Source organism: Ambystoma mexicanum, chromosome 3p, assembly GCF_040938575.1.
Source record: "Ambystoma mexicanum isolate Mex_15411 chromosome 3p, UKY_AmexF1_1, whole genome shotgun sequence".
Taxonomy (NCBI): domain Eukaryota; kingdom Metazoa; phylum Chordata; class Amphibia; order Caudata; family Ambystomatidae; genus Ambystoma; species Ambystoma mexicanum.
The window spans coordinates 741,646,134-741,659,450 of record NC_090925.1 but is presented as its reverse complement, the minus strand read 5'-3'; the positions used below and the strand labels follow the sequence as shown (position 1 = coordinate 741,659,450).

General features: G+C 43.0%; 1 protein-coding gene across 2 annotated transcripts in view; it reads right to left on the bottom strand.

Moving 5' to 3' along the window:
- RNF40 (ring finger protein 40) overlaps positions 1 to 13,317 on the bottom strand; it is a 1,006,396-nt gene that overhangs the window by 406,149 nt on the left and 586,930 nt on the right. For both annotated transcript variants that reach the window (XM_069651635.1, XM_069651636.1), the window contains exon 12: positions 7,014 to 7,135. In XM_069651635.1, the coding sequence (XP_069507736.1) occupies positions 7,014 to 7,135 (122 nt within the window). The remainder of the gene's footprint in view (positions 1 to 7,013; positions 7,136 to 13,317) is intronic.

The following is a 13,317-nucleotide window of genomic DNA, read 5'->3' as shown; positions in this document are numbered from 1 at the left end:
GGTTATATAATATCCGACTCCAATTCAAGTATAATGTGGAAGAATGTCCTAAAGGAAAAGGCCAAAATTCTTATTACCCAAATGCGCATGGTATTCAATAAATATTGCAAGTTTTCTTTGCTTCCTCTCTTTGAATTTTACACCCTCAAAGTTCAGTCGATTATACTCAACGCCCTTGATATGTGCCTGGTGGATATAGATCAATTCCTTGATCAATTACAAGGACGCCTATTGAAGGGTGTGCTGCGCTTGGCCAATTCCCTGCCTAATGTGGTATTAAGACAGGAACTGGGCTTAACATCCTTGTCTGCCCGCTACAACTGGCGGCAATAATCTAATTTGGGAAAAATGCTATTTTCCCCGAAAAACTCTTTGTATGAAGATTTGGGGGTAATGCTAAATGCTGCCAATCCTCCATCTGTTGGAATTTTTTATAGGAAAATGATCGCAATATTGGCTGATCTAGCACCTATCCCTGCTGATCTAGAATTCCGGCAAGCGCATGTTAAACTCGGTTTATTTGCGTATGATTGGTGTAAAACAAATACTATTGAAAAACGTAAAGGTTACACAGAAGCGGCCAAATTTTCCACAGGTCACGTACCGCACAAGCCTTATCTGTTGCCATTTCCATGCCCTAGAGCAAGAGACTTATATCTGAGGTTTAAATTAAACCAACTGTTAACACTAGACAGAACAAAAAATTGGACAACGCACATTGAAGTTTTGTCTGGTAACGATTGTAGATTTTGTAAAGAGCCTAATATGCAGGAGTCCCTAAAGCACTTGATTATTGATTGCATATATTTTGAAAGTGAACGCAAGGAAATATTTGGAATCGAGCTAGTGGGAGCCCTAGGTCCCACAAGAGAATGGCTTTGGCTCGCGTGCATGTGGGGTAGTACCACCAAAGCCATTTTACGGCTTACGAGATTTCTATCTGTACTAAATATTGAATTGGAAAAAAAACAAAAACAAAAACAAGTTGTATTCCTTTCAAAGATGCTGTTTGATCACCTCACCAACTTAGTGGGTATCTGCCCTTTTGTGTTTAACAAGCTGCAGGCCCACTCGCATGCAGGTGATACAAAGCTCATCAGCAGTTGAGTTATACTAGTGGCTTAAATCTAACAGCCCAAACATTCGACTAGCAAGTGGAGAAACTATGAGATAAACAGAATCCTCCGATGCTAAGATGCTGTTGTTAAAATGCAAAATGTATCTGTATATACGTCGTCGTTAAATGGTAGCTTTCTCTAAATGCAGACAATGTATGTAAATGGAGGAAATTCCACACAAGAAAACCTTTGTAGCTGTTTTAGTTGATCATATTGTTTTATTTTTGGAAACTGTATATAAATTGTATGTAAAAATGATATGTGGAACATGAAATGTAAACATGATATGTGGAACATGAAATGGAAATGAGGTTGTAAAAGTTTGTTAAACTACAAACTACTGTTTTGAATTTTTTTTAAAAATGCGATTGCGAAATCTGTTTCTCTTTTGGTTGTGGAGTCTGACACACTCCATAGGCATCATCTTTTACATTGTGTCACACAGAACCTTCAGTGCAGTGGCACAGGAAAGTCTTTCAGATTTCCCAAAGGTTTAAATACCTTCTCTGGGATAAACTACTGTTTCCCAGAGCAGTAAAGTGAAATTGACTTTACTTACATTTGTAACTTTCTAGAACTAGCACACACTATCTTAGAATAGGGTGTTGGAGGGGTTACCTAGTATCCCCTTCCTCTAGCTTTGCATGTAAAAAATGTTATGTTACCCTTTCCTCACTGAATGGCTGGTGGCAGTGTTTTCGCTTTAACTAACGTGGTGTGCATTTACCGCGGGCTGCGTTTGCAGCTGCAGTAAAGCACCCAAGAGTGCCATTCTTGTCAAAATATCTGCTGTCTTTCTTTGCCATTTCTTTGTGGAAAGGTCCTTCTTGAGATTAACTCTGAGCCCCAAACCAGATTTGGTCCCATTGTTCGCTTTGCCTTTGGTGGGCCCGCTTCTGGCTCCAGGGTGTCTGGGGTAGGCAGGAAGTGAGGGAGGTGCCTGAAACTCCCTGTGCTTAGTCTCCTAGGAGACCCGAATGCACTCTGTGTGATTGGCCGGCTGAATTCCGGCAAGGACAGCCACCCTGCTGGGTGACTGACAACTGGGCTGGAATGAATGGGAGAACTGAATAAAAGGTGAAGCTTTTGGCTTGCAAGGCAGAGTCGACCACTGGACGAAGGAACCAAAGAAGAACTTGAAGAGGACACCTGCTGCAACTCCTGGACCGTTGGTTTGCCTTGTGATGCCCTGCTGCTGTGCTGAAACTCCAAATTCGTATCGACAGAGAAGCCCCTGCAAGGACGACTTCTGCCCTTGAGTTGGTGGGACCAATCCACTCCAAAGTAAGCCACCTGGACATCCATCTTGGAGATGGTTGTATTTCCACAGAGTTGCTGCTGGAAACCGTATAGCCAGGGAGAGGAACACCAGATTGTGTGCGTTGCTTTTAAGCTGGCCTAGAGCTCCAGGAAGATCCTCTGGACTCCCAGGAAGCAGGACTGACCGAGCCTGAGCCCCCTCAACAGAGTGCGGGACCCCAGATTCAAGGAAAGTCCATCTCGACAGCCAGGAACCGCAGTGTTGCTAATTGAGGTAGACGCAAGGAGCTGAAACACTGAACAGCCACTGATTTGAAGATTGCCGGTTGCAAGCGGTGACCGACCCATTGCAGTGCAGGAGTCCCCAGAAGTCCTCTCTCTTGTCCCCATGACTGAGGCCCAGTACAAAGAGATCTGCAAAGCTGCACAGGAACAGAAGTCATCTGCTGCACTTTTTCTTCAATACAAAAGGTACTGTAAAGTCAGAGTACTTACCTCTCACTGTAGAGTTGCTTGCATCTTCTACTTCTCACAAGTCTAATCAGCTTGTTGCCCGACATTTGATTCTTCTTTTCTTCAAAGACTTCTAAAATATTGTGCAAAGACTTTTCTACTTACCTACCAGAAGTGCTTCATCCTATATAAGACTTTTGCCCATTGACTTTGCCATTGGCTTAGCCTGTTGTACTGAATGACTCTTCATAGGGGAGCCAAAAGTATTTGCCTGCTTAAGAATATTTGTTGTTCTTATAAACTTTTCCATTTACCAAATTCTAACAGTATTCTAAATGCCAACAGTAAGATATTAAATGTCCCCAGCACACTAGCTATTGAAGTCGCGAGTGTGTAGGTTGTGTCTGTGGGCCATCCCAAAAGTGTCTTTACTGATTTAGAAACTAAGAGTGTACAGTATTGAAGTGTATTTGTGTGTTACTTTTATATTGCTCCCTTCTAAAGAAAGCTTATTCTAACTGACTGATAAATAAATTAATAATTATTTATTCAAGAAACCTTGTGTGTAAGAGTTTATTTGAATATTTGTCACTGAATCTTTGCGTAACTCCCCTACATCTCACATTGACCCCTCTTGAGATAAGCCTGGCTGCTCAACATGCTACCAAAACTGTGTAGTACAAGCTTATACCAAAGGTTGGGTTTCCTATACCTGTAGTCAGAGTTGTGTGTAGCGCACCCAAAAGGTACTGCATACAAACTTTACCCAACATGGACCAGTCAGTTTCCCCATAAGAATGAGTAAAAAAGTCAAGGGAAGTAAAGCAGAGGGCTTTAGTCAACTCCAAAAAGTCCGGACAGGGTTCAAAACAAGCAAGAAGAAAGGGTGTCCCATCAAAATCCATGCAGGGAAATGTGCAAAATAACACCTTTCCTAACAGACATCCTCAGGCCTTCAGCTGGCTGCGCTTCTTTGTGGGGGTCGAGGCTTCAATGAGTATCTGTCGAATGGCTACAAGAGTCCTGTTATCCAGGATTTGGACTGGAGCCACCTACCAGGTCCATCAATGATAAGGCGCTGCAGCATTCAAACTGGTAGGCTCTGTCCAATTACGGACAACCACTGGCAAAACATTCTGCCCAGCAACATACACACTGTTGCTCGGATATGGACTAGCACAAGAGAGCCCCAAGTCCCTACACTCGGTGACACACAAAATTCGCCATTTTACCAAGGAAAGCGGAGGGTTTCTGCCCAGCAAAGGTCTACTTATATATGGCAATTCCAGACTCAAGAGAGCAGGAAACGGTCAAAGTACAAAATGGCCAAAGGACAGGCAAAAATCTCATAGCACAGCCATTTTAGAGTACGTGGTACTTGTTATGGCATTATGCAGTAAAATGCAAAAGTGCACAGGTAAAACATCAAAGACATGGTAGAAAAAGGTCTACTGCCACCAGCTCATCCTAGACAAATTGTAATTGTAACCACAAAGTTATAAAATAAAAGTTATAGGGATACAAATTATCTAAACCAGACTTCACCTTTAAAGGTCATGTGTACAGCTTTAAAAATACAAGAATCCACTAATGGAGACAGTCTCCCAGTACGGATAGTCTTAGGGACTGATCAGATTCCCCATAAGAATGAGTAAAAAGCAAGGGAAGCAAATTTGAGGTCTTTACTTGGCCCCAAAAAGTTAGGTCAGCAGTCGATTGATAAAGAGAAAGGCTGTCCTATAGAAGTCGATGGGAGGAAAGCATGAAAAAGACTAATTCCTAACCGATATGTTCGGTGGTGTTCTAGTCAAAGATTCACCCCAGGCGTAGAGTAGTTGTGAGTGTATCCCCACTACCTGCCTTTGTTCAATGAGCCAATTTAAAAACACCTTTTACTAACCTTTGGCAACACTTGTGTGTGGGAACTGTGTACGGTCTCCCCAACTAGGTACTTAGCTGAACATGGACTCTGTTGAGTCACTGAATAGTTTAATTACCTGCTGGGGAAGGACTGCTGAAGTGAGGCCCCTACTTTATAATTATAAAGAAAGGTATATTTTTTTCTTTTATTCATTCTGTTCTTTACTTTGCAATTGCAGTTTATGCTTTAAATGTTTATGCTTTAAATGTGTTCATTACAGGATACAGTGTTGTGTAGTCTCCCTACAGACTGCTAAAAGTGTGTATGCACATGTAGAAAGGAGTGTTTGTAGCGTGTAGTAAACGTTTGTCTTACTTACGTGCTTGTCTAAGCCTTAACACCACAATATTATACTTCTGTGTTCTACTTCAAAACTTTGCTGTCTCTGGTGGCATTTTTGATTTGAAAGGCGAGTAAAATGAAAATCTCAAAGCAAGGAGCAATGCATTTACGCTTTTATTTTACGATCCAACTCAATTTCCTGTCGACAATGGGTGAAGGAGAGGCACAGAACAGAGAACTTCTCTGGCGTGCTTTTCTGCTCTTTGTTATTGGAGTACTGTAATTTACACTTTCATTGGATTTTCATGCAGGCATAAGACGAATCGATTCCTATGGAACGCGCAACACATTAGCAGCTGCTAATAGGCAGGCGGCCTCCATTGGAATCCACTAGTAAACGCCACCTGTACGCATAATTTTCAAGCAGCGTTTACTTTCACTCTCCACTTTGCACAAAAAACTAAAAAGCAAAAGGTGATTTTGCCTGGTTTTACTTTAGGTTACACCTTGTCATTTTGGCTAGACCAAATGTCTAATTCCTTGTTCAAATAGGATGGCCATTCAGAACCTTCCCACATAGCCGGTTATGAAAATCCCTAATTTTATAATAAAATGCAAATTTCAGTATACTGTGCACTGTATTATTTGGTGTAACTGTGGAGATTTGCCACATCGAACATTATTGAGATGTTTGTTTTAGCTTTTGTTTGGAAAGTCTGTTTTACCTTTAGGTTAGATGGTTATCAATCACTCAACAGAGGGCTTTTGAAAAAACTCAGTAACAGTATGACTTCCGGAGAAAACCATAAGCAACTATTTCCAAATCTAAATGCTGTATCCTCCTATTGTCAGAGGATTATGGAAGTCAAAAGCAAATGTTATGAAATCAAATGAGGAAGATACAGCATTTTCTCTGGTAGTCACTGGTTTCCTTTTTAGGTATTGTGAGGGTAGAGGGTACTTGGGGCCTTATTAATAGCTTGCCACTGTTTCCCATGGAAATATAGGGAAAATAGTTTACCTTTTCCACCGTCTATTGCAGTATATCCACCAGTTTAGGAGTAGCAGAACGGTGGTGGTGTTGAACCCCATTCCTGGACTCCAAAACACTTGATTAGGAAGTTCGAGAATTTGGCCCGGAAAGTAATTCTGACTGTTGCACATCCTTCATTTGCTGGAGGTTAAGTGCAGGAAAAACCTTCAGACAAGTGCTGGAGGTATTTCTTCCAATTTAATCCCACACACAGAATTTGGTCTGGTAAAGTGGTGGTACCATAATTACTGACAACTCTTTTTTACAGTAGCACCACACTTGTAAACAGGCCCTTATTATTTGTATCTACATAGTCCCTTATGCCTTCACACTATAAACTTTGCAATGTTAGTCCATAAGGGGCAGCGTAGGGGTTGAAAAACTGGCACAGACAAGAGGAACATACACAAACATAAAACTATAGATGGGTAGCTTTCAATTGCAGGGTGCAATTCACCTTAGGGTTCCAAGCGACCACACAGACAAAGAGTGAACCTTGAGCCGTCTATCAGATGTTACTCTGAAACCCTCAGTGGAACACATCCCCATGGTTGACAGACAGTAATCTGCAATTCCATATATATTTATTACAAATACTGTGTGGACAACTCATTATTTTATGTTATTGTATGTCATACTGTACCACTTTGTTCCCCTCTAGAGACTAGAGCCTCGACTACTTTGCAATGTTTACACCCCACCATTGAAATAACCTAGGTGTGGATTGATCTTTCCCCAGCCCTAGACCTGTGGCTTAATAAAACCTTTCCAACATCACCCCTCACACCATATTCCTCTCCATGACATACAATGTGCCGCCTCCAATTTCCTCTCATTACAAGGACTGGACATCTCATCATGAATAATCTCTATGCCTCATATCACCCACCCATCACGTGTTTCCTCTTTAATTCATGTTCCTGCTCCATCATGCAAGACTCCTCACCTTGTTCATCTCTGCCTGGGCTTCGCGAAGCTTTCTCTTATAGCGCTGGACATCCCCCTTCAGCTGGTGATTGTGATTCTGAAGGCTCCCAATAAGGTGCCGCATCTCTCTGTTAATGGGCCCTGGAAGAGATGGGGAAAGAAATATAGAGGTAAGTAGAAAAAGAGGCATAATGAAAATGCAAGGGGGGCAAAGTGGATCAGAGGAGAGAGATATAAAATGCAAACTCATTAGCAAATTGCGAGAAGTGACCGCTGAGTTTGGATACAGTTGTTAGGGGAGATTTCCTAAAGTTCGCTTGAGGTAAAGACTTCATACAACTATCCCTATGACATAAAGGTCCCCAACTCTTAGTACAAGCTTGTACTACTCAAGGAACCTTGGCAGAGTGGCAGAGCAGTCATACTTATCATAGGAGGAGGATGTGAGCTGTAGATATGTACACTGGACCCAGTTAGTACAGCAGTCCAAAGAAACACCTACACCAGTAAATTTAGATTAAAATATATATTTATTATATTTGCACAAGGAATGTCTTAAAATACTTCGATCACTTAACCAACAAACATAGGATTACTTATATCACGTTTCAAAGGCCACTGCTTAACTGGTAGTTGCTCAAGGTACAATTGTTACAGAGTTTGACACTGACAGTTTTATCGTATTTTCAGTACGACCGCGCACTCACTCCGAAAGATAAACAGTAATTGTATTTAGTTAGCAAAACCACATAAGATAAAGTCTTTTATGAAGGGAAACTTTGGTTAGTCACACAGTAGCAGTGGTTAAGGTTCTAGAGGAGTTTTCTCTGCAAACTAAAGCTTTTAAAGTCCGATCCCCAACGCTATTCAAAGGTCAGTTCGGAGAGGGCTTAAAGTCTTATGAAGCAGCGGAACAGCAAAAGATCCTGTGGATACTTTCAATATGTAGGATAAGATGCTACAAGAGTTAACACAATGATGGAGACCCTGTTAAAGGACTCACTAAAGAGACACAAGCCGGCAGCTTGGGTCAGATGTAAGAGTGGACACCTTAGTGCACACCAACACTCTGGAGTGACTTCTTAGTTTAAGGTAGCAATACCTTTTCACCCCACAGTTCCTTAGGTTAGAAGAAATGGTTGTGGCTGGATTTTCGGACCCGGTCTCCTGATTCCTAAGTCTGATGACAAAAGGAAGGACCCTGAATGGGATGTCTCAGCAGCAGTCCCGAGAGATGACCCTTGGCACGGATTTCTTCATACTCTCTGATCACTCTGCGGTTTTTGGCGCCTTTTCTGCTGCACCCACAAAGGACGGTCTTCGCCTGGTCAATCTTCAATTCCTGGAGAATGATCGTGACTCTAAAGGTTTGCCTGGAGCTCAGCAAAGACTTGGACAGTTTCAGCCTCTCAAAGATATTGTACTACAAATGGGCCGTCAGAAGTCTCCTGGTATTTGCGGTCTGCAGCTCTAGAAAGGCACAGCACCTTGCAAGATGGCTCAAATTGCAAGTAATCTCAGGGCTGGTTGGTTCCACCAGCCAAAGGGAAGGAGTAATCCTCTTTGGAGCTCCTCTGTCGAGTAGAAATCGGGGTCAGGACAGCAGTGGTCGCTTCACGGTGATGGAAAGGGTCTGCAGGCGTCTCTGGTCGTCTTCTTCGGTTACTTCAGTTTCCAGTGGTCGACTTGCCTTTCACCTAAGGAACCTCACCTTTTGTTCAGTTTCAGAACACACTACTCTACAATCACTCTCAGCAGTTTACAGGCAGGGGTGGGTGGCTGTCCAATCAGAACAGCTAGCCCCCTAGTGGGCACTGGTTCCACTCAGGCAGGCAAAGGGCAGGGAAGTGAAAAATGACTCCCCTCTTCCTGCCTGCCCAGACACACTGGAGCCTAGGCGGGGACACCCAAGTGTTCCCGCCAAAGGCAAAACACAGACATAGACCTCCCCCTCCCAGATGGCCTAACAAAAGACAACCATGCTAGAAATGGCAAATAAAGAAAGGAGCCACCACATTAGAACATAGGTGACCATATTGTGCAAAGCTGAGACTGTGAATACAGTCTGCGGTAAAAAATACCACAATAGTTGGTAGAACACATCCACTACCACCAGCAATAACTAAAGGATTGTCTATGGGACAAAAAAGTCACATGAGAAGAGAGAAGGGGGATACTGGCTATCCGCTTAGCACTCCACATAAGGTGGTGTGTGCTAATCTCTCAGAGTATACAGTTTTAGGAGGGATACAAAGTAACCCTCTAACCTTAAGAACTGTGATTAATCAGGATAAAAAAAGAATCTCAAAGCAGAACCCAAAGGGTTCCCACCAACACTGCCCATAAGGAGCTGTGCGCTGCAAAAGTTAAACACAAATGCCTTAAGAGATATGGAGGAAAGTAGACTCCATTTTAACTGTATAACACAGAGAACAGAGTACCAAAAGAGAGAGCACATAAGAATGAGTGAGGCAAAAAAGGTTCCACTTATTCAGGATAGAAAGAGAAAGGTCCAGAAGTCGAGCAAAAGGGCTGGGGTCCCACTAGGAGAGTGGACGAAGCATAAAAAGGATACATCTCCCTAACAGACTCTTGAAAAGCATTATAAACAAAGACCGTTCAGTGCATGCATGGCCTTCCCTGGTGCCCAAACACTGGCCTACTTCCACAGGGCTTTGTTCTCCATTGTTCACCTCTAACCGAGAGACTCCCAACCCCCAGTCTCCTCCTTCCCCAAGAGGACAGCTGCACCCGGATGAACTCAACCATTCTATCGGACGCCCTGGCTAAACTTAAAGTTAAGAAAGCCAGAAAAAAGGCAGGTAGGAGGCATAGGCACAAGCAGCTGCCGGCTGGAACAGTTGTCTTATTCCAGGAGAAAACAACCATTAGGGTGGGCTGTATGTGAAAGCTAGAAGAAGCAGGCTCATACAGTTTAAATGTTCCAACCATCATTCCCCAGGGGGAAGCAAAGCAACATCAGTGGCAAACAAAGGCACATATGACACTGAGTGCTATAAATGCAGTTAATGCAGCTATATATTAAAGAGTGCTGATTAATTGTTCTCCTTCCGCTCAGCTCTCTTATCACCCCTGGCTATTTGTTGCCCCGTTGTTGCATCGCTTTGGTGTGCTCTGAGGCCCACGGCATGCAGCGCTTTATTAAGAATTAAAATAAATAAATGTAGCCCCGGATGCATGATGTACTGTGAGCTGCAGTGAGCCATTGGACCCTCGGTCTGTGACAGTGTTGAAAACGCCAAATGATTTGAGCCGACTAAACATAAATCGGTCTGATGTATTGAAATTGTTTTCTAAAATTCCTTCACTTCGAGTGTTACAATCAAATGATTTTGATTTTATTCAACCACTGGGAGTGAAATATAGCCATATGACTAAAAATACACTGTTTTCTCCCAGAAATAGCGACAATTAGAGCTCAAAATGAATCACTCTCTTCTTTAGGATATGAACAAGATAAAGTACCACTAATTGATCCTGCGCCTTGCTGTAATTGTAAAGCACCCCCAGCAGTGGTCAGCCAACGGCCTGAGAAAAAGATAACCAGTAGTAAATCTGAGGTCGATGACAACAATAAGGTTTGGAAATGGCTAAAAGGCTTACTGGCAGGTCTGGGGCCACTCCAAGATTGAGACCCAAGGGTTGCCTGCTGGAATACCAAGGGATAATGCCATTTTGTTAATGGTTCCTCTCTTGATTGGCTCCTTCGATTCCAAATCTTAATGTTGCAAGAGACATGGTTATGGTCCCCCTATTGTGTAGACGGGTATGCCATATACCAGCAATATGCAGTAAAGGGCTGAAGGACCACTTATCGAGCGTTTGAGGGGTGGAGGGGTTACTCATTGGTGTTAGTACAGACCTGTGCTCAAGAGCACTTGTCCCTGAGGCCAATTATAAGAATGTACTTACGATTCAGGTAATCCTTAAGACCTACAGTCACAATATTGTACGCTACTCTTGAATGTGTATGATCCTACTTGGGTTGTCAGCACAAGCGACATCCATGATTGCATTGACGAGATCATAGCGGGCTGCGGTCCTCGGTAGGAACTGGATATTCTGATAGCAGGTGACTTAAACGCACACTGTCGTGTGACTCCTCCGACTGCGAAGCATCGTAGGGTTGCCTTGAGTAGTGTAGTGACCTCTAAGGTGCGTAATCAACAGCACTCAGTGGGTCCACTTTCTATCCGATTGGGAACTAACCTTTTTAAATCGCAGGACACAGAGTGAATGTCCATGGAAGATGGGCTCAAAGACTGCCACTCTTGATTACTATGGTGAGAAAAATGTATTGTTGGAACGTGTAAATGATTTTGAGGTCTTTCTAAACCAATACAGCGACCATGCACTGCTTAGCTTGCACTTAAACTGGCAAACAACGCATTGAGAATTGGGAAGGCTACTGTAAATCATGCAGGAAGCGGCATTGCTTGGTCTCATGCAAATATTCGCAAAGCTTGTCTGGCAATCTGTTGCACACTCACCTTTAATGTACCACTAAATCTTAGAAAACGTACAGCTACAGAGATAGAAGATTGGCTGATCCACATGGCACACAAGGTGGGAGCCATTCATAGCCGGTTAATTGGGTTCTATGATAAAGCTGAGAAACGCTCATATGACTTGGAGATCCAGATCATCTAACGCAAAGGAGAGATATCCGGAGATACTAAAAATAGTGCCAACCAACAAAAACCCCCTATAAATGAGATTAACTAACTCTGAAATAATTACAAACATTTGCTAAAAAGGCACAAAATGGACAGGTGCAACTTAAATTCGCAGCACATGATAGGGGCCTTGTTCAGTAAGACTACACGCTCCATTTGGCAGATTCTCACATTGGCAAGGGGCAACAAGAACGTACGTATGATCAATCCAATTACTGAGCATGAATGGAAGTCCTTTGTAAATGAGAAAATGTACTGTGCGAAAGATGCATGAACTAGTTGGGAACATTTCAGTACTGAGTGCCACGCATGAGCTTTGCCTTTTGATTGGCAGAATCTTTGTGAGCGTATTAGGAACTTGAAGAGCTCAAGAGCACCGGGGCCAAATGGTCTGGCAGCAGTTGTGCTGAAGCAGGATCACAAGGGATGGGCTAAGGTTCTACTACATCCTTTTACCACTGTTTTCAAAGAGCGAAAAGTACCAGAATCCTAGAAAACATCCCTGCTGGTACCTGTATTCAAGGCGGGGAATTACAGGCTTCTATCCATGCTAGACGTCACAGGCAAAATGTTTGCATCATACGTGCTGTCAGAACTACAAGCATGGGTCACAAAACACAATTTGCTACATCCATTCCAGATGGGTTTTCGCCCAGGCACCAGTGCAGTCCATAACATAAGTTTGCTGGACGATCTTATTTTGTGTGCCAGCACGAAGCAAAATCCATTGTTTTATATTGTCTATGTCGACTTCCATGCTGCGTTCAATTTGATAAATCGTTCTATGCTATGGAGGAAACTAGATGCAATGGGCTGCCCGTCTTGGTTGCTTGAAATTGTCATTATCCTTCACAGTAACACCTCTGCCCAAATTCGCCTGGGTAATACAGGATCACTTTCTAAGAGCTTGTTCGTAAATAGGGGGCGTAAAGCAGGGATGCATGATGGCTCCCCTGCTTTTCAACCTTTTTATAGCTAAATTGCCTGCACGGCTAGATAAAACTGCTAAACATCCCCTAAAAATCTGACGGACGATAGTGACTTCAATGCTCTAAGCAGATGATCTGATAATGTTGAGCCAGGCATATGTGGGCATGAATGAAATGATAAACGAGCTAGAGAGCTATGTTACAGAAAATGGGCTAAAGGTAAACCTGGGGAAAACCAAGGTAATGCAGATTTCCACCAAGAAGGTGAATAGAGCAGCCATGCATACCAGATTGGGAGAAAGTGAATATACAGAATTTTATAAGTACTTGGGCCTTGAGATATGCAGTGGTGGCGTTTACCCAGCGATTATTGCCTCAAAGACGAGAAGGGCAAAGCAGTTAACAATACAGAATATCAGGTTTACCAAAAAACATGCAGGATATTAGTTATCTGGTATAATGACCTTCTACAAGCATAGGTTTTGCCCCATCATTTTATATGGTATGAAGGCCCTGGCTATGCAGGACCACCACTGGCTCAATAAACGCGAGGGTTTCTTCTGGCGCAGGATTCCAGGTCTCCCGAGATCCACTTCTCTGGAGTACCTGTGCCTGTAGTTGGGCCTGGCCCCATTAAGGGCACTTGCTTTGAAGAGACGTGGTATCCTATTTATCAAATCAATTAGTGACCTGAAAC